This window comes from Microtus pennsylvanicus, unplaced genomic scaffold (genome assembly GCF_037038515.1).
Source record: "Microtus pennsylvanicus isolate mMicPen1 unplaced genomic scaffold, mMicPen1.hap1 Scaffold_256, whole genome shotgun sequence".
In the NCBI taxonomy this organism is placed as follows: domain Eukaryota; kingdom Metazoa; phylum Chordata; class Mammalia; order Rodentia; family Cricetidae; genus Microtus; species Microtus pennsylvanicus.
Window position 1 is genome coordinate 3,261 of NW_027460904.1, and position 23,472 is coordinate 26,732.

The following is a 23,472-nucleotide window of genomic DNA, read 5'->3' on the forward strand; positions in this document are numbered from 1 at the left end:
AAACCTAAGCACAATTGTCCCAAAGAACATTGTCTCTTAAGAATACTGAGACACAATCCATTCTCTTGAAGACTACAGCTCCTCCTCATGGTTACTATGCAAGGCTGTTCAGAATCTGGCTGCTCCAGGTTAAATATATATATAATGCTGTTTGAACAGCACCACAGGACAAATGCCCCACACCACGTCCCCCAGGCAACACAAGATGAGCACAGGCTGCCTTGTCAGAAACAGGGCTCCTTGCTCCCTACCTCGGCAGGCCCATCAAGTCTACAGTAAGAACAGTCTTTTCCTTGAAACAACTCTTTGGTCATGGACAAACTCAAAGTTTTGTTTCATTTTGTTTCCATTAGAATCCCAAAGTTTCTTTGTTTTGAATGTTAAGAAAATAATAAAGAAGAGGAGCAGTAAAACAGCTGGTTTAATTGAAGTGGAATTTAAATCTGAACGGTCCGCCTGAGCTGAAGGGATTGAACCCTTGCCATGAGTTCCAGCTCCTGTGGAAGGGGTTGCCACCACCTCCTTGTTGACTCTCCGCATCTAGAGGATCTTCTCCATCATCAAACTTCTTTCTCATTTCTACAAAAGAAAGCAGCAGATGAAGACCCACGTGCTAACCCAAGGTATAGCTATGAGGCTTTGATGCTCCCCCTACTTTCCCATTCCATCATGAACAAAACCACTGCCAGGGGAACTCCCAGAGCCGTTCTCTTTACAAAACAGCACATCAATCCTCATCTCCTACATGAAGTCCATCTCCAAAGCATCTAAGGAGCTACTCTGCCCAACAGGTGAAACAACAGTCCATAAAGCTCATTTTCCTCCCCAAATGTAATGCAGACACATGAAGACCACAATGAGAACCAGGCAAGGATAGGGTGGGAAGCCCCCCTAACACCACCAAATCCCTTAAGACCCCTAACTCTGGCCGAACCGCTATACTACCCTTGAGGGGCAGTGTAAGCATTCTGCATCCGATAACAGAACAGGTAAACTGTACCTAGAGTTTCCAATAATAAAGTGCACTTGTCCCCCTTAGTAGACTACAAATTACTTTGGACAAAGGACTATTTAAATTCTGTACTATAAATGGATGCACAGAGAAGATTTGCTCAGGGGGGCATAACTTGATTTCCTCTTTGTTGAAGCTGCCTAGCTCAAATTAGAACACCCATCTCCACACGTACAAAAAGTCATGAAAAGCAGTGTGTACAAATTCTTAGCCTGTCTCCTTACTTTCCAGACCAGATTCACATATATATCAACCCGTACATCTGTTTATGTGACTTAGGGCAAGATGGCTGCTAACATCCACAAGGCACAACAGGCCTAGCTAGACATCTACTCTCCTCCTCTTTTTGTAAGCCAGCCCAACATACTTGGCTTCCTCCCCAGGCTCCTGACACATGGGGAATTTGTGCAGAGAACCACCCATCACTGAGCTAAGAGACTAGCAGGGTCTAGTGTGTTGTGCTCCGTGTTGTGCTTTCCCATGACTGCTAGAGAAAAACAAGGGTAAGAACTTGTCCAGGTGGGGAGAACACAGCCCACATTCACCAGTGGAGCCGCAGGGCTGACAGCCAACCACAGCCCTCCTGCTCACCCGCCTTGTTCTACAGTTCACCTCTGCCCTTGGAGCGGGAAAGGAACAGGAGCCATTCATCCCAACGGCACTATTCCAAGAGCAGCAGACGCTGCAGCACAAGGTACCTGGGTCTGAGAGGACTTCTTTAGCAGCTGCTATGTCAATGAACTTTTTCTCTGCCTTTTTCTTTTCCTCTTCATTCTGGAAATTATCCGGATGCCACTGAAGTGCTAGTTTTCGGTAGGCTTTAATGATTTCTTGTTTTTTGGCATTTCTGAAGGATGAAGAAAATTATTTAGCAATTATCAGAAAGGTCCCAACCTACTTTTATTCAAAGAAAACCTCAGAAGAGCTGTGTTGGTAGTCCCCTTGAGCACTCAACCACAGCACTGCAAACACACACTGCAAGCTCTGTGAGTAAGGGATATAGGGAGTATCACCTGATGACATACAACTCTGTTCTCAAAATTTCAAACATACTGTTCTCGACAGTCAATTTTGCCTTTCTTTCCTTTTTGAGCCCAGGGGGTGGTGGGGACAAACACTGAAAACTGAACCTATTGTGCACACAGCAAACCCACCAACACTGAGCCACAACCTTAGAATATAGTACAGATCTTTACAGATGTCCCTTCTAGATTTCCACAACACCATAGCTTAATTCTTTCTGGGCATAAGAAGATAGTCTCACATCAAGATGGTGGTGTACACACCTTCAATCCCAGCAGTACTCTAGAGGCAGAGGCAGAGGCAGAGAGATCTCTGTGAGTATAAGGGCTAGGTCTACATAGTGTCTTCAGGCTAGCCAGGGCTACGCAGCAAGATTCTGCCAATCAAAGCACGCACATGCATACACACACCTCTGTCAACCCCTTTAGGCCGAGTTTACTTAATATGAGTAAGACCAAAGCTTAAACTTTGGAACAAAAGATGACAGTCTGAAAAATGAATCTTTTTTCGACAAAACTTTTAGATTTAATGTTATTTTACGTGTACGGGTGTCTGCCTGCATGTATGACCATCATGTGTGTAATGACAGAAAGCCAGAAGAGGTCAGACTGGAGTTAGAGACAACTGTGAGCCATCAAGTGCATGGTGAGAGCTGAACCTGGGTCTCTGCTAGGACAACTGCTCTTCAGCACTGAGCATCTTCCCAGCATGGAGAACGCTCTTATAACACTACAGCTTTAACTTTAGGCCCACGGGAGGGCTTTCTTTTCCTTCCTCCTAGCCCAATGAAAATGAATTCAACTCTACTTTCTCAATCCTTCCAAAAAGTCTAGGCCTAGGACCTATTTCCACCACAGACTTCCACCATCAACATCTATTAGTGTGTTTGCCTGTAATATACTGAAAACAGTTTATGATGTCAAAGGTTGCTAGAATAATATATAAATGAAACACCATGAGTAAGGGAAGAGAGCCAGGGTAGGACAAAAGGAGCTACAATTAGCTGTAAAGCAGTTGGTTAAATAATACAAACTTCAACAATTCACCTTTTTACTCCCAAGATTTTGTAATAATCACGCTTCTGTGACTGTTTCAGTAACCGCTGAGCTTTCTCTAAACCTTCCCGGATCTGCTGATCATTTTCGTTGTGTTCCTGAGCAGCTTCATAGTCCTGAATGGCTGTCAAAATATGTTTAGGAAAAGCTGTTAGGGAAATGGCGATTCTACCAGCTTCGTGCTCAGTCCTCATTGCCAGAACCTTCACTCACTGCTGCTTCCAAGAGCCTAAATGGTCCCTTTTTCATAATTTTGTTCAAACTAATTCATAACTGAGGCTAAAGTTCTCCCATTTAGCAGAACTCACTGTGGCTGGCTTAGTTACCCACCCTCTCATATTATCTCCCCACACCTACAACGCAATCTTGAAGCCACAAAGAAAACAGAACACTGGGAAAGAGCACCAACTTCTATGTTTGACAGTTAGGAAGACCCATCACTCAGTGCCGCACTGTGATGAAGCGATCCATCAAAACCAAATACACAGAGCCCTAATCTACAACACAGGCTCTATTACAGAACATCTGGGTCAAGATCAGTGTGGGGTTCATCCTTTCAAAGTCCTGGAGATGAAAATTATTCACGCTGGGTTTCAGGAACATTCCTTGGTAAGAGGCTTACGAGGGCCTTCAGTGACAGCCCTGGGTACTGGGGCTCTGATGAGGCTCAGCTGTAGAATAAACTTGACTTGTGTCAATTTATAGGAAAAAGGACTCATATTCTTAAAAGTATCCTGCAATATAGTCTACCAATCTGGAGTGAGTCCAGTTGTCAGGTGTGGCAGCTGGCACCTTTACCCACTCACTGAGCCATCTCACCGTCCCCAAACGGCAAGTCTTTTAGATCATACTAAGCATTATAGTATGAATGTTTTTCTTACTATAAGAAGTATAGAATTATTGTTTCCTATATTCATATAACTTACAAGAAGTAACTGATTTCCCACAAACATATAGTAGCTAAGTAATTTTTGTTAAGTTTCCTCAGATTTCACACTCAGAGGTAATCATGTAAAAAAAGTAAACAAGTCTACCTCACAGCCATAAATCAACAGCTATGAAACTAAAAGACAGAAATAATATGGTTCTAAATGTACTATTAGCAATTAATTTTCTAACCTCAATCTAAACAAAACCTCATCCAAACCACATTTTTTTTCTGGTGTGTATGGATGTGGCGGGTGGGGCTGAACCCGGAGGCTGCATGCTAGACGCTGCTCTAACCACTGAGCTGCGATCCCTCTCCACCCTCTGACTTTCTTAAGGAGCAGTGCTAACAACTGGTCAAGACGAGACATAATCCAGTCTCTTTGCCCTCTTCCCAGCACAATGACAAAAATTAAAAAATGAACATCATAGAAATGTAAAGATAAAAATTTTTGACACATTTCTAGGGAAAAAAAATAAGTAGGTTCTTAACAAAAAAAATAACAAAGAGAGGATGGGATGGAGGATGGAAACATGAGGGCTCGAGATGGCCGAGTTCGGGGAGGGACAACGAGGGGGAGCAGTGAAAGAGGTATTTGACAGAAGGAGCCATTATGGGGTTAAGGAGAAACCAGGTGCTAGGGAAATTCTCAGCAATCCACAAGCTAAGAGGGTTCCTGAACTGGCCCTTCCCTGTAATAGTTGTCTTAGCCAACACTGGACTCCACATGCTACAATACTGACCAGCCAGGCAAATGTGCTCACCAGTACAATAGTGGTATGAATATTACGGAGGATAACAATCACTCTCTGATGGGTCCACGGGAGCGAATTCATGCCTGGGACTATAAACCTGGTCAAAAGCCCACAGCTAGGGAAGTTGTAGACTCTAGCAAAGAATGCCAAGGTGATCCATAAAGGAACATATAGTCTCCTCCTAGATAGCATACAAAAGATTGCTTTGCTAAATAGATATGTTGTTGAACTGTCTTCTGAAATTGTTTATATTTGTAAATTAATGATGCTGCTAACCTTGGTCAGAGATGCTTCTAAAAGATTCTTAACTAATTAAAATTGAAAAGGAATGACAGCCTTGAGTCGCACGTTTACCACCACCCATTGCCAAGGCCTGCAGACGTAAGAAATAGAGGAAGGACTGCAGGAGCCAGCGGCCGGGGAGGAGCGCTATACACGCTGTCTGCTGCATGGTGGCCTGCACAAAATCAAGCCAGTCAACACTGCAACATGGATGAGGGCAAGGCTCGCAAGCCCCTCCCCTCCCCCTAGCTGAGGAGCAACCGACAGTTAATGGCTTCGGGAGGAGAATCCTGTGTTTTCAGGTCTGTGGCCACACACCCACCCATACATATCCACATGCTCATATAAGTAACCTTAAAGTTAATGTGCCACTAAAAAATAAAAATTAAAATGATATGAAATGAGGGGTATGTTTTGGAAAGAAAGGTTCTTCTAGATAGAGTAGCGGGTAAGAGAGGAGAACTGAGGGATGATTCTAGCTAAAACCCATGTGAAGTCATCAAATAAAAAATTAGCAAAAAATCCCTGTTTAAATGTTCATAAAGTCCTACCAAATATGTGATAAACAAAACAATGCATGTAATGAATTCCATCTTTCAATAAACACACGAGTGTGTGCGCCAGCACGGCCTTTTCAAGGTCCTCACATCATCTATCAGCAAGCTCTCAGTGCGGCCTCAAGTAAGGTAAGCAGCTATTCTAATGTCTGAAGTTGGGAGGCCACAGGATCATGTTAGACATATATGTATTGTGCATACTGTGTATTTATATGGTTAAGAGCGTCATTTGTACAGACATGTCTGGAAAAATAACTGAACAATGATTACCTCTGGATGACAGGAAACCATGGTTCTCAATTCTGCTGTTTGTCTCTCCTAACTGAACTGACTACTGAAACACTAAAACTGGTTTATGAACTCTTTGCTCAGATGCTATACCTATTATGATCCAGTAAGAAAGATAATTATCAGTTTTTCAAATTCTTAGCCATTTGCAGATAACTGTGTTCAAAATACATTGCAACTGACATGTGTTGATTTCATACAATTTAACCTCTAGATACTGCAAGTCAAGTTCCTTTAAGACTTACCTTCGTCATACATTTCTTCTATTAAATAAGCCTCTGCTCGGTCTTTCAGAGCGTTGACATTGTCAGGTTCCATCTGTAAAACTTCAGAGCATATTCTAATGGCTTCCACAGGCTTCTCATCCTAAAAGTCAACGTAAGAAAAGATGGGCTGGGTGCACTCAGTGAAGCGTGTGCCTATCATGCACAGGCTCCTGAGCTCAATCCTCAGTATCAAAGAATCAATAAAAATAAACACTGTGGCCAGAGAGAGGGCTCAGTGAGTGTGTGCACACAGTGAATGGGCTCAGTGAGCGTGAGCACACAGTGAATGGGCTCAGTGAGCGTGAGCACACATGAATGAATAAAAAAGAATTTTGAGGAAGTTAAAATTGGCTGTTATCCATGTGAATGAAGTGTTCACACGTTACCTTAGAGAAGCAGTGGCAGATCCTTTCTTTGGAGCGGATTGTATACTCAGCAACACTGGGCTCTGTCTTCATGACAGATTCATATTTGCTGGTTGCATCTGTGTATCTATGAAATAAGCAACCCGGGAGTAACAATGAAACCGTTTCCAAAGCTGGAGGATCAACCCCTCCTTTCAGGGTGTACTGCTTAGTAATCCAGCCGAACTAGCACAACTCCTGCCCTCAAATACAATGACTCTAACCTGAGTCCAAGGCCGCCCCCCCTGAAGCCCAGAGACAGGCAAGGGTGCTGGTCAACAGGACTGACTCACACGGTGGAGAGAGCCCATACACTCATTATTCTCCAGGACATGCGCTTGCCTGCACGCACAAATAAATAAAACTATTTAAAGTATGTGGTAGGGCATGGATGAGGTGGAGAGTTGAAAGTTAAATGGAGGGACTGCACAGCTTCGAGGAACTCAACATCCATCCCGAAGTGACACCAGAGGCGAAGCTGCTCTAAGGTCACTCAACATCCATCCCGAAGTGACACCAGAGGCGAAGCTGCTCTAAGGTCACTCATGCACCTCTAAGTCCAGTAAGTGTGGCAGCTCACCTCACTAACTCGAGTGTTCTGTCACCGGCAAATGCCTCTTCATGTCTCCCCAGAAAAATTCACAAAAGAGGGGTGTGTGTGTGTGTGTGTGTTGGGGGCATAGGGAACAGCACTGGAGAGCAAAGCCAGTGTCTTGCACGTCAATCACTCTTCCACTGAGCTGTAGCTCCATCCCTAAGGATTTACACACAGAAGTGGCATTATTCATTGGGTGAGCGTCAATGGGTGGTGGCTGGATAAATAGTGTGGAGAGTAATACCGTGGAAATATTAACCAATAAATAGGAAAGATTGAAACAACAAGCTGGATAAAACCCAGAGAACTCTGCTAAAGGGGAAAAGGCTAATCTCAAAAGTTTCCATTTTGTGTTTGCATTTCTTCAATACTCTTGAAATGACAACACCATAGAAACAAAGAATATATTCGTGGTTGTTGGGATCTAGGGAAGGCTACGGACAGAAAGGCAGTGTGGTGTAAGGGACAGCACAGGAGGCTCGTGTCATGAGAGCTACAAGGAGTAGGGAACAGAGACTCTATCTCACAGTAAGCAGTACTGTCTGGAGACACTTCAACTCTCCTGCCCCAGCCTACCAAACCCCTACACCCCAATATCCACACAGACAACTCCTGTTTTAAGATGAGAATGTAAATACCTACCACCTCCCCAAGAGCTCCCCTTTTGCTCCTGGCGTTCGCTGCTATAGACTGGATTAAGGGCTCCTCTTTGCTCTGTCCACTCCGAAGCTCTGCTAACACCTCTATACCCCAGCACTTCATATCGACTGTGGTGATATTTGATCATGATCTAACAAAGCTTGCCTGAAGATCAGAGAAGCAATGCTCTGACCAAAGGGGTTCCCGTCCTCAGACTGCACTGAGCTCCTGTCTCCTCCCACCTGATATTCCTCTCCACTCAGCCATATTACTCCTGTCTCCACCTTCCCTACTGCTGAGATTAAAGGCGTGGGATCCCAAATGCTGAAATCACCTCTGTGTGAGCTCTGTTTCTCTTTTAGACTGGATCAATTTTGTGTAGTCCAGGGTGACCTTGAACTAACAGGGATCTGTCTGCCTTTGTCTCTTTAGTGTTGGGATTAAGGGTGTGTGCTACCACTGCCTGGCCTTTAGTGGCTTAGCTCTGCACTTCAATCTTCAGACAAGCTTTAGTTTTTTTTGTTTAATTTGTATTTTATTTCCTTTTTCATATCACCACAATTGACCTCCCACATTAAGCTATAACCTTTTATAAAAGGTTTATACTACTAAAAGCTGTAGTCACATTTCTGTGCTCTCAGTACATAGCCCAGTACCTGGCACACAAAATAGGAAACACCCGAAATAGCACTGAGCTGCTAGTGGGGTACCGTGCAGTCGCTTCCACGGTGTCTGTCCGACATGTCAGGCTCTTACCTGCCGTCTTTTATCAGTTCTTCAGCTGACTCGATCAGCTTATTCAGTTTCTTCACTTGCTTATAGTGTGCAAAGCACCTTTTATGATCCTGGTCAAGTTTCAGACACTCACGGACTTCGCTGCTCACATAGTTTAAAAAAAGAAATACTCCAAGTCAAAATAATCCTTAAATACTTTTCTGCATTAAGTAATCAACATTAACGTATTTTTGTAATAATGAAAACATGCTGACTTTTACTATACACATTTACATATGACATCATATCATAAAAACAACAATTCAAATGGCATGAAGCTACACATTAAACACTCTGTTTCGGTAAGTAAAACAGCAATGTCACTTTCGTAAGACTAATTCTTGAAAATAAGCTGTAGAATTTATATAATACATTAGTGATAACATAGTTTATTTAAATGGGTATAGATATTTTAAAAAGTCCTTAGTATTTGTATTAACATAATATGAAACTGTCAAAAAACTAGATGTGGCTGTCGCAGGGGCTGACCTGAGGGAGAGCTCGTGGTCCCCGAGGTGATAGTAGAGCGTGCTGATTTTGTAGAACGCCTCCGTGTTGTCATGCTTCAGTTTTGAAGCAGCCTTTAAGTCACTGATGGCTTTCCTAGGTTCTCCTTCCTTTATAAAACATTCAGCTCGAAGTTCGCGTAATTCTGCATCCCAAACACAAACCTTGAGAAACAAAAGAACTAGACTTTAAGAAACATAAAGTGTGTGCTCGATTCTTGCATCCCACACATTCCATCCACACATTCACAAACAAACACCTCAGTTAATGTGATTAAAGTCGGTGTTTTATAAATGGTGTTTAAAACCCTGCTATAATTAAAAGTGGAAAACAGCAGGTGATAACCTCCTGAGGGAGGAGAAAATACACAAAAGCGAGTTTTTCTTCCCCAGATTATAGAATTTTTAAACTCTGAATACACAAAAACATAGCGCTCGCACACTGAGTTCCGGCCAAGCTCGAAATGCACAATGAAACCCTTTCTCAAAAACTGAAACAACAAAACCATGGCATTTACTAGTAGAGGGTTATTCCCACTGACACATTTGATGAGAATATTCAGATGTTTATGCAACAATTATAATTTCTATAAGAAAAGAAAGCCGAGGTTCTTTTTCGTAATTCTTGCTTGATTTTGTTTTTTGAGACAGGATATCGTGTATACTAAGCTGGTCTTCAACACCCTATTAGCTCAGGATGGCTTCGAACTCTTGATCCTCCTCCTGCCCTACTTCCTGAGTGTAGCGATTTCGGGTGTTACTGCCGTACAAGGTGTCAAATACAAGGCTGTGTGAATGAATGCTGTGCAAAGGCTCACCAACTGAACCTGAAACCTTAGTTCCCAACTAGCAAAATACATACTGCACTGTAAAATACTACATCCTTGCTTCCTTGATATTAAATCCTCATTTTAAAAAAATAACATGGAAGACTTCACCATTCCTATTTTAGGAAGTCTATCACACTCATTAAACACAGTAATAGATTCTTCTAAACAGATACCCCAAGTTCACAAAGAGGGCCTGTTTTGTTTTTCTCGGAGTCTCTAACACTGTGTCAATAATGTTTTATATATATACACACACATATGTATGTATGTATGTATGTATGTATGTATGTATGTATGTATATTTTATATATATATATATAATACTAACGAGCTAGGCCCAAATGGGCAGTTCTAGCAGTAAGAAAGTAAAAATTAGTTTTTTGTTCCCTTAATAAAGTATCAATAAAATAATTTAGTACAGCAAGATTACATGATTTCCTGTATATAATTATCAAATATGAGCCAGCAAGATATTTTAGTAGGTGAAGATGTTTGCATACAAACCTAGTGACTAAGCCACAGAACCCACAAATAGGAGGGAGAAGCACTGACTCCACAGAATTAGTGTATGGCCTCTGCAGATGCATCACACACACACACCATCACACACACACACCTTCACACACACGCCATCACAGCACACACACACAATCACACACACACCATCACAGCACACACACCATCACAGCACACACACACACCATCACAGCACACACACACACCATCACAGCACACACACACAATCACACACACACCATCACAGCACACACACACACCATCACAGCACACACACACACCATCACACACACACCATCACACACACACCATCACACACACACACCATCACACACACACACCATCACACACACACACAATCACACACACACACACACCATCACAGCACACACACACACCATCACAGCACACACACACACCATCACACACACACCATCACACACACACCATCACACACACACACCATCACACACACACACCATCACACACACACACAATCACACACACACACACACCATCACAGCACACACACCATCACAGCACACACGCACAATCACACACACACCATCACAGCACACACACACACCATCACAGCACACACACACACCATCACACACACACACCATCACACACACACACACAATCACACACACACACCATCACACACACACACATACCATCACAGCACACACACACACCATCACAGCACACACACACACCATCACAGCACACACACACACCATCACAGCACACACACACCATCACACACACACACCATCACACACACACACACCATCACACACACACCATCACACACACACACAATCACACACACACACACCATCACACACACACACAATCACACACACACACACCATCACACACACACACCATCACACACACACACCATCACACACACACACACCATCACACACACACCATCACACACACACACACCATCACACACACACACCATCACACACACGCACCATCACACACACACCATCACACACACACACCATCACACACACACACCATCACACACACACACACCATCACACACACACCATCACAGCACACACACACACCATCACAGCACACACACACACCATCACAGCACACACACACCATCACACACACACACCATCACAGCACACACACACACCATCACAGCACACACACACCATCACACACACACACACCATCACACACACACACCATCACACACACACCATCACACACACACCATCACACACACACCATCACACACACACACACCATCACACACACACACACCATCACACACACACACCATCACACACACACACACCATCACACACACACACACCATCACACACACACACACCATCACACACACACACACCATCACACACACACACACCATCACACACACACACCATCACACACACACACACCACACCCACCACACACACACACACCATCACACACACACACACCATCACACACACACACCACACACACACACCACACCACACACACCACACACCACACACCACACACACCACACCATCACACACACACACACCATCACACACACACACCATCACACACACACACCATCACACACACACCACCATCACACACACACACCATCACACACACACACACCATCACACACACACACCATCACACACACACACCATCACACACACACCATCACACACACACCATCACACACACACACCATCACACACACACACACCATCACACACACACACACCATCACACACACACACCATCACACACACACCATCACACACACACACCATCACACACACACACCATCACACACACACACCATCACACACACACACCATCACACACACACACACCATCACACACACACACCATCACACACACACCATCACACACACACACCATCACACACACACACCATCACACACACACACACCATCACACACACACCATCACACACACACACCATCACACACACACACCATCACACACACACACACCATCACACACACACACCATCACACACACACCATCACACACACACACCATCACACACACACACACCATCACACACACACACACCATCACACACACACACCATCACACACACACCATCACACACACACACCATCACACACACACCATCACACACACACACCATCACACACACACACACCATCACACACACACACACCATCACACACACACACACCATCACACACACACACACCATCACACACACACACACCATCACACACACACACACCATCACACACACACACCATCACACACACACACACCATCACACACACACACACCATCACACACACACCATCACAGCACACACACACACCATCACAGCACACACACACCATCACACACACACACCATCACACACACACACACCATCACACACACACACACCATCACACACACACACCATCACACACACACACACCATCACACACACACACACCATCACACACACACCATCACAGCACACACACACACCATCACAGCACACACACACCATCACACACACACACACACCATCACAGCACACACACACACCATCACAGCACACACACACACCATCACAGCACACACACACCATCACAGCACACACACACCATCACACACACACACCATTACACACACACACATACCATCACAGCACACACACACCATCACACACACACCATCACACACACACACACACCATCACAGCACACACACACACCATCACAGCACACACACACACCATCACAGCACACACACACACCATCACAGCACACACACACCATCACACACACACACACCATCACACACACACACCATCACAGCACACACACATCACCATACACACACACTCATAATTTTTAAATTATCAAGTGAATGCCTATTTTCCATAAATCACATATTTATTGCCAATATTAAACTGTAAGAATGGTAATTATGTTGATTACTTCCATTTAGACTTTCTTCTGAAATCACCTGACATTAAATCCTCCTGGGGCAAGGAGATCCTAACCTAATGCTTCCTATTAGAACCCTCTGTATCCTAGCACTTTCTCTGCTTTCTCTTCTAGAAACTTCTCACTTTAAGTGTTTCTCTTTCTTTCAAAGACCATCTTTCCTTTCTCTTTAAGTAATTCATCTTTTACCCATTGTCTAACATGGTGCGCTCCAAAATTAAAGGGGGGGGGGGCAAAGGCAAACAGTGGGTGAAAATACATAATTCTCACCCAGGGATAGTGGTGCACAACTTTAATCTCAGCACTTGGCAGGCAGAGTAAGGCAGATCTCAGTGAGTTCAAGACCAGCCTGGTGTACATAGAGAGTTCCAGGTCAGCTAGAGCTACATATAAGACTCTGTTAAAAAAAAACAACAAGAATGTAGTCTCACTTCACAGCACACCAACATGTACTAAGTACCTTCAACTGCAAATCTCCACGACCAGCCCAAGGACCAGCCTGTGTCCTAGCCTGGTTTGGGCAGCTTATAAACACGGAGTTTCTCCAGTACGCCTAACTCTAAGAGCAGTGCCGGGCTCCCGGGCTCCCACTCTGGAGCCGAGACTCACCTCCAGGATCTTATCAAGGAAGGTTATAGCAGCGGAGTAGTCGGCGCTCTCGAAAGCCGCAAGCGCTTGCGAGCGTAAGCGCTGCATCTCATCGGATTTTACGAGCTGAGACTGGGCTTCTTTCTCTTCATTTTCACTGGGGCTAGATTTGAGCTACAAGCAAAACAAATAAAGTTTTCCTCTCTTAAATCCAGATCTGAACATTCTAAACACCGCCCAGGAGAGCCAGTCCCACCGCCCCCACAGTTCTGACTAACAAAATACAGATTTGGGTTGTTCATTACACAGCAGCAGGCAACAAACAGGGATAGCATGAAGAGAAGTTTCGCCATTCCTCAGTGACAAAGCCATGAATATCTCCATACTGTTCTGAACATTACCGTGTACTATGTTTGTGCTGGGCCTGCATGGCACAGTACAAATGCTGAAGGAGTCCATGCTTTCCTCCAGCATCTGGCCCCGAGGCTGAGCGTGGTCAGGCCCAGAGTCATCTCCTCAGCCTTTCATGGTTACGTTACAATAGAGCCTAAAAGAGCAAGTTACTTCCCCAAATCCTGAATTCAATGCTTTTCTACATGCTGTGTGCATTTTCTCTGACAACACGACAGCCACACAAACCTGGGCATGGCAAGCATTCCCAAACGTGACTGTCGGCAGACATTATTAAAAGTCGAGTTCCTTCTCAGCGCTGGTGACTGGACCCAGGGCTTCACTTGCGCTAAGCATGTGCTCCACCCTGAACCCTACTCCTAACCTTTGTGACTACGCTGACAGAAACATGAAATCACAGGGAGGGAGCTGCGTGTAGCCAGGGATGGAATTCCGTCCTTCAAATGTGCCATCCTAGGTTCAGTCCCAGCTTTGGAAACTGAATATACACAATGAGGACAGGGTACAAAATACAATACATACTTTCAGGAAAAATCTGCTTCTCCTTGAATTATACATCAGCCAACTTTAAAATGTGGATATTTTCTATTAAAGTCAGTTACAGCAATTAAAGTATCTAAATTTGACCCATAATAAGATTATAATTTAGTGGAGTCCCACATGTTTATTTGCATAGTCTGAATTTTTAGGTTATGCACACACAAAATAAAAGGTGACGGACATGCTGGGGAGAAATTATAAACCATATTATCAGATAATACCCAAGTTATATCACTAACTTACAGAACTTAAAAGCAAGAACACCCATAAGTAAACAGGCAAAAAAAAAGTACTTGAAAATGAAGACATCGCAAGCAGAGAGAGAAAACTCAGTTAACACAGCAAGCAGAAAGTGGGGTGTCTGTTGTACACAGAAAAGGAACCCTACAGGCAGAAATGTAATTTTAGGAAACAGTATGTAGGTTTTGAAAACAGTTAAAAATACAACTACTATATGACCTAGTAATCTTCTCCCTGGACTGTAAGGAAATGAAATCGTCACTTTGTAAAGTTACCTACACTGTAATGTCCAGGGCAGTGCTATTCACAACAGGCACAGAATCAACTTGCACATCTACTACTACTAGCTTAGCCCTGGGATGGCCCCACTGTTACGTTCATTACCATTTCCCTAAGTCTGAATCCTTCCCAACTGGTATGTATGTATTCAGTCACTACTAATGGAGTTTATTAAATAAATTACCAAAGATTTATACTTGATTTTAAAATTAAATTGCAATTGACTGTTATTTACCAAATATCTAATTTCTACCACAATCAAAATGCAGGTTTTCTTTATATACTGTTGGTAAGAAGGCAATTAGTACAGCCACTGTGGAAAACGGTTCGAAGGTCTCCCAAAGGCTAAAAATGACCTAAATATGATCCTGCTATAGTATCTGAGTAGTATTTGAAGGACAAGAGGTCAACACACACAGATACCTGCATGCCCATGTCTGCTGTGACATGCCCAGATAGTCACACAAAAGATGAACAGTTAAAAAACACATGGCATATATTCACACCATTATAAACCAATGGAGTATTACTCAATCACAAGGAAGGAGGCCATGTTATTTGCAGAAAAATTGGATGGAACTAGAGATTACACACTGCGGAGACTGGCTGCCCAGAAGATCCTAAGATCAGCCTCTTTCCACTCCCCCAGCACTGAGAGTACAGTGCACAATGTCAAGGCCAGCTTTTACTGTGGTGCCAGGTCCTCGTACTTGACCAAGCTCTTCACCCATTTGAACATCTCCTCAGCCCCAAGAGTTCATTCTTGATGTAAAAAGAAACAAGCACATGCCACACATTAGTATACAATCTGCCTTTCTCTTGAATAAATGGTAAAATGAACTGCTTGAAAATCAATCCCTGAGTCACTGTTAGCAGGTATTTGCTTGTATGCCTATCTCATATACACGTATAACCCAGGAGCATGTTTCAGAGGACATGTCTAGATTCTCATGCAGTTAAAGTAAGCAGCCTATATCTGAATCAGGACTTATGTAGCAATTGCATGCATTTTATCTTCCGACTGTTGTAGCACGAATCCTAGTTGGTCTTAATTAATCAAAACCCAGAGTCAGATATGGGGGTTAAAGCTGAAGATCAGAGAAGCAGAGCAGTAAGCCACTAGAGAGATCTTATACCTCTGCCAATGCTCAGACCAAAGGGGCAATCCTGTCCTCACACTACCTAGACTGCATTGTGCCTCCAGCAAACCTCAGAGTGCACTGAGCTCTTGCCTCCTCCTACTACTTCTATTCCTCTCTCCGCCCAGCCATATCCCTCCTGTCTCCATCTCCCCAGTGCTAGGATTAAAGACATGGGGTCCCAAGTACTGGGACCACTGATGTGTGAGCTCTTTTTCTCTTAGACAGATTCAATCTCATATAGCCCAGGGTGGCCTTGAGTCCTGGGTTTAAAGGTGTGTGCCACCACTCCCTGGCCTCTAGTGGCTTAGCTCTGCACTCTGATCTTCAGGCAAGCTTTGTTTGCTAAAACACAAATAAAATATCTCCATACAGTGTTAATATGATTCTTTGATGCCAGCTATTAAATATTTATTTAAGAACTATGGGTCGGGCGGTGGTGGTGCACGCCTCTAATCCCAGCACTCAGGAGGCAGAAGCAGGCAGATCTCTGTGAGTTCGAGGCCAGCCTGGTCTAAAAGAGCTAGTTCTGGGACAGGCACCAAAGCCACAGCGATACCTTGTCTCAAAAAAAAAACCAAAAAACTATGATTCCTGTGTGTGTGTGTGTGTGTGTGTGTGTGTGTGTGTGTGTTAGCTATAAAACTAATATAAAGTAGCTTATTACAAAGGAAAATCAATTCTGCACGTCGCCCAGTAACCCCTTTGGGCCAGGCACTTACCACTTTCTTAAAATCCTCTTCCGCTTCATCGAGCTTTCCTTGTTTGAGCAGTAAGTGGCCTCTCTGTAACCTCGCCTAGGGGAAGAAGGACTGTGTGAGCACTATGGATGTCTAAATTTGCTTTAAATAGAAAGGACAAAACTACAAGTTGTAATCAAGTTACTAATATTCATTTCTTCAGTGTTTGTTTGACTCAGCACAGAGACTAATTCCTATAGCTTCAGAATGTGTACGATTTTTATTAAAATATTTTTCCTCTAAAAATATGTTTTGTTCAACCCAAAGAAATCATAAGCGAAGGGTTTTTTCAGGAGGGGGGGCTCTTTTGCTTGTTTAAGATATAAGGTTTCTTTTGAGAATGATAAGGATGTCCTGGAACTAGACAATGGTACTGACTGTAGCAGCTAAAAACTAAGAACTACTCAACTCTTCAACATGAATTATATCCGTATTTTGAAATGATGCTGGGTACAGACACAGGGACCCTAAAGATGAATGGTACAGGGTTGTACCTTCAAGCAACATTCCAGGCCCTGTATATTAATTTTAAAAAATACTTTTTGACATCATACTAACTCTCTCCACTGAAAGTTGCAGTGGGACTGTCAAAGCTCTTTCATTAGCCCTTCAACGTAAATATTTACTATAAACAGAATAGTCTCCCTCCTTCATGTCTGATTGTCCTCTTCCAATACATATGGTCCTAGCTCTTCAACTCACACCTCTCTGAGGACGATATAACCACACAGACAACCCAAAGTTATATGTTACTTTTACAGAACATAAAATTTCCCTATTCCTCTATTAGCTACATCGACACACAAAAAGGACAACTAAGGCCATTTTGGCCAGCTGATAACTAACCACAATGCTAAGAAAGTGGGTTCCACAGCCTTGTGAGAGGCTGTGCTCCACTGTCAAGTCATGAAGTCAACAAAAATATGACAGCTGGAAATCCCACCTTAAAGTAATAATACAGCAATATTTCACATCAAACACGTACTACATAGTCAGCTCAAATCCTTTTAGGAATATGGAAAATTATAAATAATGGTGACAAAATTGATTGATTAATTAATATGCACAGCCCACATATGTATTCCACTGATGAGAGTCTCATAGTGAAATAGTTCACGTGTTAACTGTGTGATCCTCAGCAGGGGTTGTCACTTTAGGAAGTGGGGCCTACCTAAAAGAAGCAGGGTCCAGGGGGTGCATCCTTGGGTTGGGGGCCATAGCCTATCCTGGCTAAAGTGTATTCTCCTCTGCTTCCTGTTTGCCATGAACTAAGTGACTTCCTCTTCCATGTGCTCCACTGCTGTGGCGGCCCCGTTCATCACAGGCCCCCAATCAAGGAGCGTGCACTGCATCCTGAAGGTTCTGAAACCACGAGTTAAAACCAATCTCTCTTGTTTATCTTAGCTGTGTTGTGGCATTGATCAAACTAAAGGAATGCCCGTACAGCCTATGACAGCCCGAAAATGACGTACCTGACGTCAGGAGAGCAGACTTTACAGTAAGCTTCTCTAACTCTGCAGCTTATGCACTGACTCTGGGGAGAACCATACTAACATGCTTGGGATCCACAAAAACACCCCTTAAATGGACCCCCTCCTCATGCTCCCCCTCACGCGTAAACGTCATTTCAGCACCGGGTCTCTCACGCGTCCCTACATTCCGCCTCCAAACAGAGCTGATACCGTCAGGCTTCTGAAGGAAACAAATCACCTAGTATACCCTGCCGCTCTCCATACACTCCTCTTCTGCTTTTCTTGAGACAGGACCACCCTCTACCTAGCCCTGACTGTCCTGGAACTATCCCTGAACTCAGACATACACTTGCCTCTGTCTCCCATGGCCTCTGCCTACCATAGGCTGGGCTAAGCAGCAAGCACACCAGCCTCCATACAGACTGTTAATTCGGAGAACTTTGCTGTTACTGCTATAGTACTCAAGCAGACCTCCAGGGGTTCTCTTGCCTTCATCTCCCCGTCTGGAACAACAGTTGTGTGCCACTATGAGGAACAAGTGTAGGAAGTTTGATCTCATTTTCCTCTCCACACGACAGCTCTGGAATGCTCTCGCAATGCCTATGGTGCCAATACTCCCTGCAGGAGACAGATGACCTCTTCCCGTTTCCCTTAACAAGTTCAGGTGCACTTACTGCAGTGAAATCCATCTTCAGTTCAATCACTTTAGTTAAGTCAGGCAGTGCTGCTTTGGATTTTCCCATCGCTAAGAAGACAGTAGCTCTCCGATAGTATGCTATATAGTTATCAGGGTCACCATCTGAAAATTAAAGTAGTGTTAGCTTTCTGTAATCCACCTGAGAAGATCACAGCTTACAATCTTATTAAATATGGCAACAGATATGGCAGTGGACAATTTCAATCTCGGCACTTGGAAGGCAGGGGCAGGCGAGTCTAAGGACAGGCTTGTCAATACAGCAAATTCAAGTCAAGCCAGGGCTACACAGCTTCTCTGTGAAGACAATAATAAATACAAGAATGGCATTAAAACTCAGAGTGTGGGACACAGCCGAGTGGTACTGTGCTTAGGTCAGTGCAGCACACGGCGTCCCTGAAGGGAGGGACCCAGAGAGAACACAGCTCCAGCCTTTCCTTTGGCATGGCCTATGCACCTCCTCTCTTTGGATAGGTATCTGTACCCTCTGAAAGATCCTCTGTCCTAAACCACAGAAGTGGCTTAGAGCCATTCCAGCAAGCTAACTCCATGGGACCCTTGGTTTATACTTGGTAGATCTGAGGTTTCAGACTGGCATCTAAAGTGGGCAGCAGTTTTGCTCAAAACCTATGAGTTTTTAAGCTGCTACATGAAGCAGAGCTTCTTAAAAAACAGTGACTATGGTAGGCTAGGAGGTTCAGCAAGTAAGCCACTGCCACACAGACATGCCCCTCCCCCCCGAAGGCCTGTCACATGACCACACAGACACGCCCCCCAAGGCCTGTCACATGACCACACAGATACCCCCCCAAGGCCTGTCACATGACCACACACTGTACTTTGTTGAAAATAAACTACCCAACTTGTCAGGATGACTAACCACTCTGCACAAATCCAGGTGAGAAATGAATAAAAGGGTACCTAAGAAAAGGTCAATGTCAAAAGACCTAGGTTAAAACCTAGGCAGAAACGTCTTGGAAGGTGCTTTAAGCTGGGCAAGGCTGCAGACCACATTTAATTCCAGCCTTCCGAGGGCAGAGGCAGGAACAGCTCTGTGAGCTCAAGGCCGCGTCGTGACTGAGTGAGCGCTAAGCTAACAAAGACTGCAAACTGAGATTCTGTCTCAGAGAGAGAACGAGAATGCGGCACTGGTCCTCGGGAGCCATGTACTCTATCATCTCTTTCGTAGACAGCACAAAGACAGTTGATGCTACAGATGCTACAACTCATCTGAAAGAAACATCACAAGGGGCAGCTGGAATCTGACCAACAGTGAAGAGTCAATGAACTAGAAAATCTCCAATCTGGAAAAACCACCGAAGCAATGACTGTATTCATCACCTAGCCAAAGAAGAGAATAGCACACTATGTGAGGTCTGCTTAGACAAAGTTTTCATAAGAATCTCGCTTTTCATTAAATGTTGATGAAACATAATGGCAACTTTTATTATGAATGCACTGAATCCTATTCCGGCCAACAGACTCGCTCCTGTTACTTCCCACTCCTGCTGTCTCCTTCCTCTCCCCACAGCCCCTCTGCTACTTTCATGCCCTTCTGCCTCTGATGTTCTTTCTGCCATCTTCCTTACGTTCTGAGCTCTGAGGGGCTGGATAAACAGTTCCACTTAGAGCTGAGCATTCAATGGTTCCTGACTCTCCACAAGGTCTGGAATTACTACTGCCCACTGCAGAATGGAGTTTTTCAGAATGACAAAACCTTGAGTTATTCTTAATGCATACATGGCTAAACCTCAGTGAGCTCTGTGTTTCATAGATTGGTTTCTAAAGAGTATGTATGCACATGTGTGTTTGTGTGTGCATGTGTGTGTCTATGTGGAGGTATGTGCATATGAGGACAGGTGCTTGAGTCCAGATGCATCAGAAGTTTCAGTCAGCAGAAAGAGGCTGGGCAGCAACCTTAGGCCTGTGGAGATGCAGTGCATGCTCTTCCAGAGCCTTCCCTCCAGCCTACTCATACCCCTTCCATTAGATGCACGTGCGCTCATGTATTCTGTGTTTACTAATCTAATTCACCCAGAATCCTGAAAATATGTTTAATGGTTTATTTTACATGTAATAATTCTTTAAGTGTTATCCAAAATGGAAGCTCTGACTAACAATCCGAAGAGAGCAACTGAGCGTTTGGGGTATGATACCAACCTACTGCAGCATGAAACTGAGATAAAGCATCAGCTAGCTGTCCAGCTGCAAGTAACTTCTTTCCCAGTTCAAGATGTTTCTCTACATCTGCATTTACTCCACATTCAGCACCTAAAAAGGAAAACAGAATAATGAGTTAACTTCCCATGAAGCAACTGTAACCCTAATAAATAGTCAAAGATAACATTAATCTGCTTCAGCCATATGAAAATGACACAGTGAAGCACACTGTTTCATTTCATTTGCTTAGGTAATATGTTTCATTTTATAGAATATAAAAAGCTCCCAAATATACCTATATTCCATTAAACCAACCCAAGGAATAAATCCAGCTGAAAGAATAAAAGAAAACTAGATTAGAGTACTGGTGACATTATTCTGCTCAATTAAAGCTGGGAAGCTGGCTCAGTTGATGAGATGCGTGCTATGTAAGCATGAGGACCAGACACGGATCTCCAGCAACCACAAAAACACAAGCAGGGCGCAGCAGCCCATGCACAAGCAGGAGATCCTCAGTGCAGATGGCCAGCTAGCACACCACACGGAAGACTAGATTCAGGGAGACTCAGCCTCAGGAAATAAAATCTGAAGAAGCATGGTTAAGGAAGAGATACTAACTCAGCTTCCACATGAACACAGACACACACCACATAGTCTGTTAAAGAACGGCTTTGCTAAGCTAGACCCTCATCTTAATGAAGATCAGTCTGCTATGGTATCCAAGGACACCAAGCAATGACAATACACCAGGCACTGGGTTAGTCACTGGGATAAGTGAGCCCTGCTCTTTGAATCCTCTAAGTACCCGACATTACAGTGGGAGGAGACAGACATAACAAACAATAGCTTGTATAATCAGGTAAAAAATTACTGTGGAGTAAGTCAAGTGTCAACAGCGAGAAACAAACGTAAATGGTCCAAGAGCATGCTTCCTTGAAAAGCCAACATCCGAGCAACTTAAGAGGAAGTAAAAAGCCCATCATGCAGGCAGGAGAAGGAGACTTTCCAAGTAGTAGCAGCTAACACAAAGACTTTAAGTTCATGGTACCCAGATACATTCCAAAAATGGCAAGGAGACCTGGATAACTGTAGCAGAGCCACAAAATAAAGCGGTATGAAACCAAAGACTAAAAGCCTTGTTATGTCCTGCTTTGAATTTTACTCCATGAAGACCAGAGACATTTTAAGTAGAATGATATGACTAAGTAGGCCAATTATCTATAAACTGTCTCTTTGCTCTGAATTCCTCCTTCAGCAGTTACCCTGACACAGTAATGCACCAGAGAGTTCAGGCCTTCCTCCTTCACAGTAAAGTCAATGTAGTTTGCTACAAAGGAGCTAGAGAGAACTGTAGGAAGGACGGGTGCCTCCTGGTTCTGTTTGCTGGTGTGCTCTTTTGTTTTTCTGGCTTCTGCTACCTACTGGAGAAAAGATGGTTACCAAGAAGCTACACTTGACTCTGTTCTTGTCTGTCTAGAATCTTCTTTTTTTTAGTTTTTTTAAAAGTTTCCTCAGGCTTTATGTGAAAATTCTTATCAAACGTCTGGGTGTTATTTGTAGAGGGAAGTTTCTGTCCCTCTGGTCCCACAGCTGTTCAGTCCCAAAGAAACACAGAGGCCTATATTAATTACAAAGGGTTTGGCCTACTAGCCCAGGCTTATTATTAACTAGCTCTTACAACTTAAATTAGCCCATAATTCTTATTTGTTTGGCCACATGGCTTGATACCTTTTCTCAATGAGGCATTCTCATCTTGCTTCCTCTGTATATTGCTGATGACTGACTC

At 43.8% G+C, this 23,472-nt stretch overlaps 1 protein-coding gene across 1 annotated transcript in view; it reads right to left on the bottom strand.

Annotated features, from left to right (window-relative positions):
* Window positions 1-403: 403 nt before the first annotated feature.
* LOC142842199 (dnaJ homolog subfamily C member 3) overlaps window positions 404-23,472 on the bottom strand; it is a 32,074-nt gene continuing 9,005 nt past the window's right edge. Inside the window, exons 2-12 of the mRNA XM_075959069.1 lie at window positions 21,687-21,797; window positions 19,507-19,631; window positions 17,343-17,417; window positions 14,033-14,185; window positions 9,068-9,249; window positions 8,561-8,680; window positions 6,553-6,658; window positions 6,146-6,266; window positions 3,082-3,214; window positions 1,711-1,859; window positions 404-579 (exon numbers count right to left, since the gene is read on the bottom strand). Of these exons, the coding sequence (XP_075815184.1) occupies window positions 422-579; window positions 1,711-1,859; window positions 3,082-3,214; window positions 6,146-6,266; window positions 6,553-6,658; window positions 8,561-8,680; window positions 9,068-9,249; window positions 14,033-14,185; window positions 17,343-17,417; window positions 19,507-19,631; window positions 21,687-21,797 (1,433 nt within the window). The 3' untranslated portion in view covers window positions 404-421. The remainder of the gene's footprint in view (window positions 580-1,710; window positions 1,860-3,081; window positions 3,215-6,145; window positions 6,267-6,552; window positions 6,659-8,560; window positions 8,681-9,067; window positions 9,250-14,032; window positions 14,186-17,342; window positions 17,418-19,506; window positions 19,632-21,686; window positions 21,798-23,472) is intronic.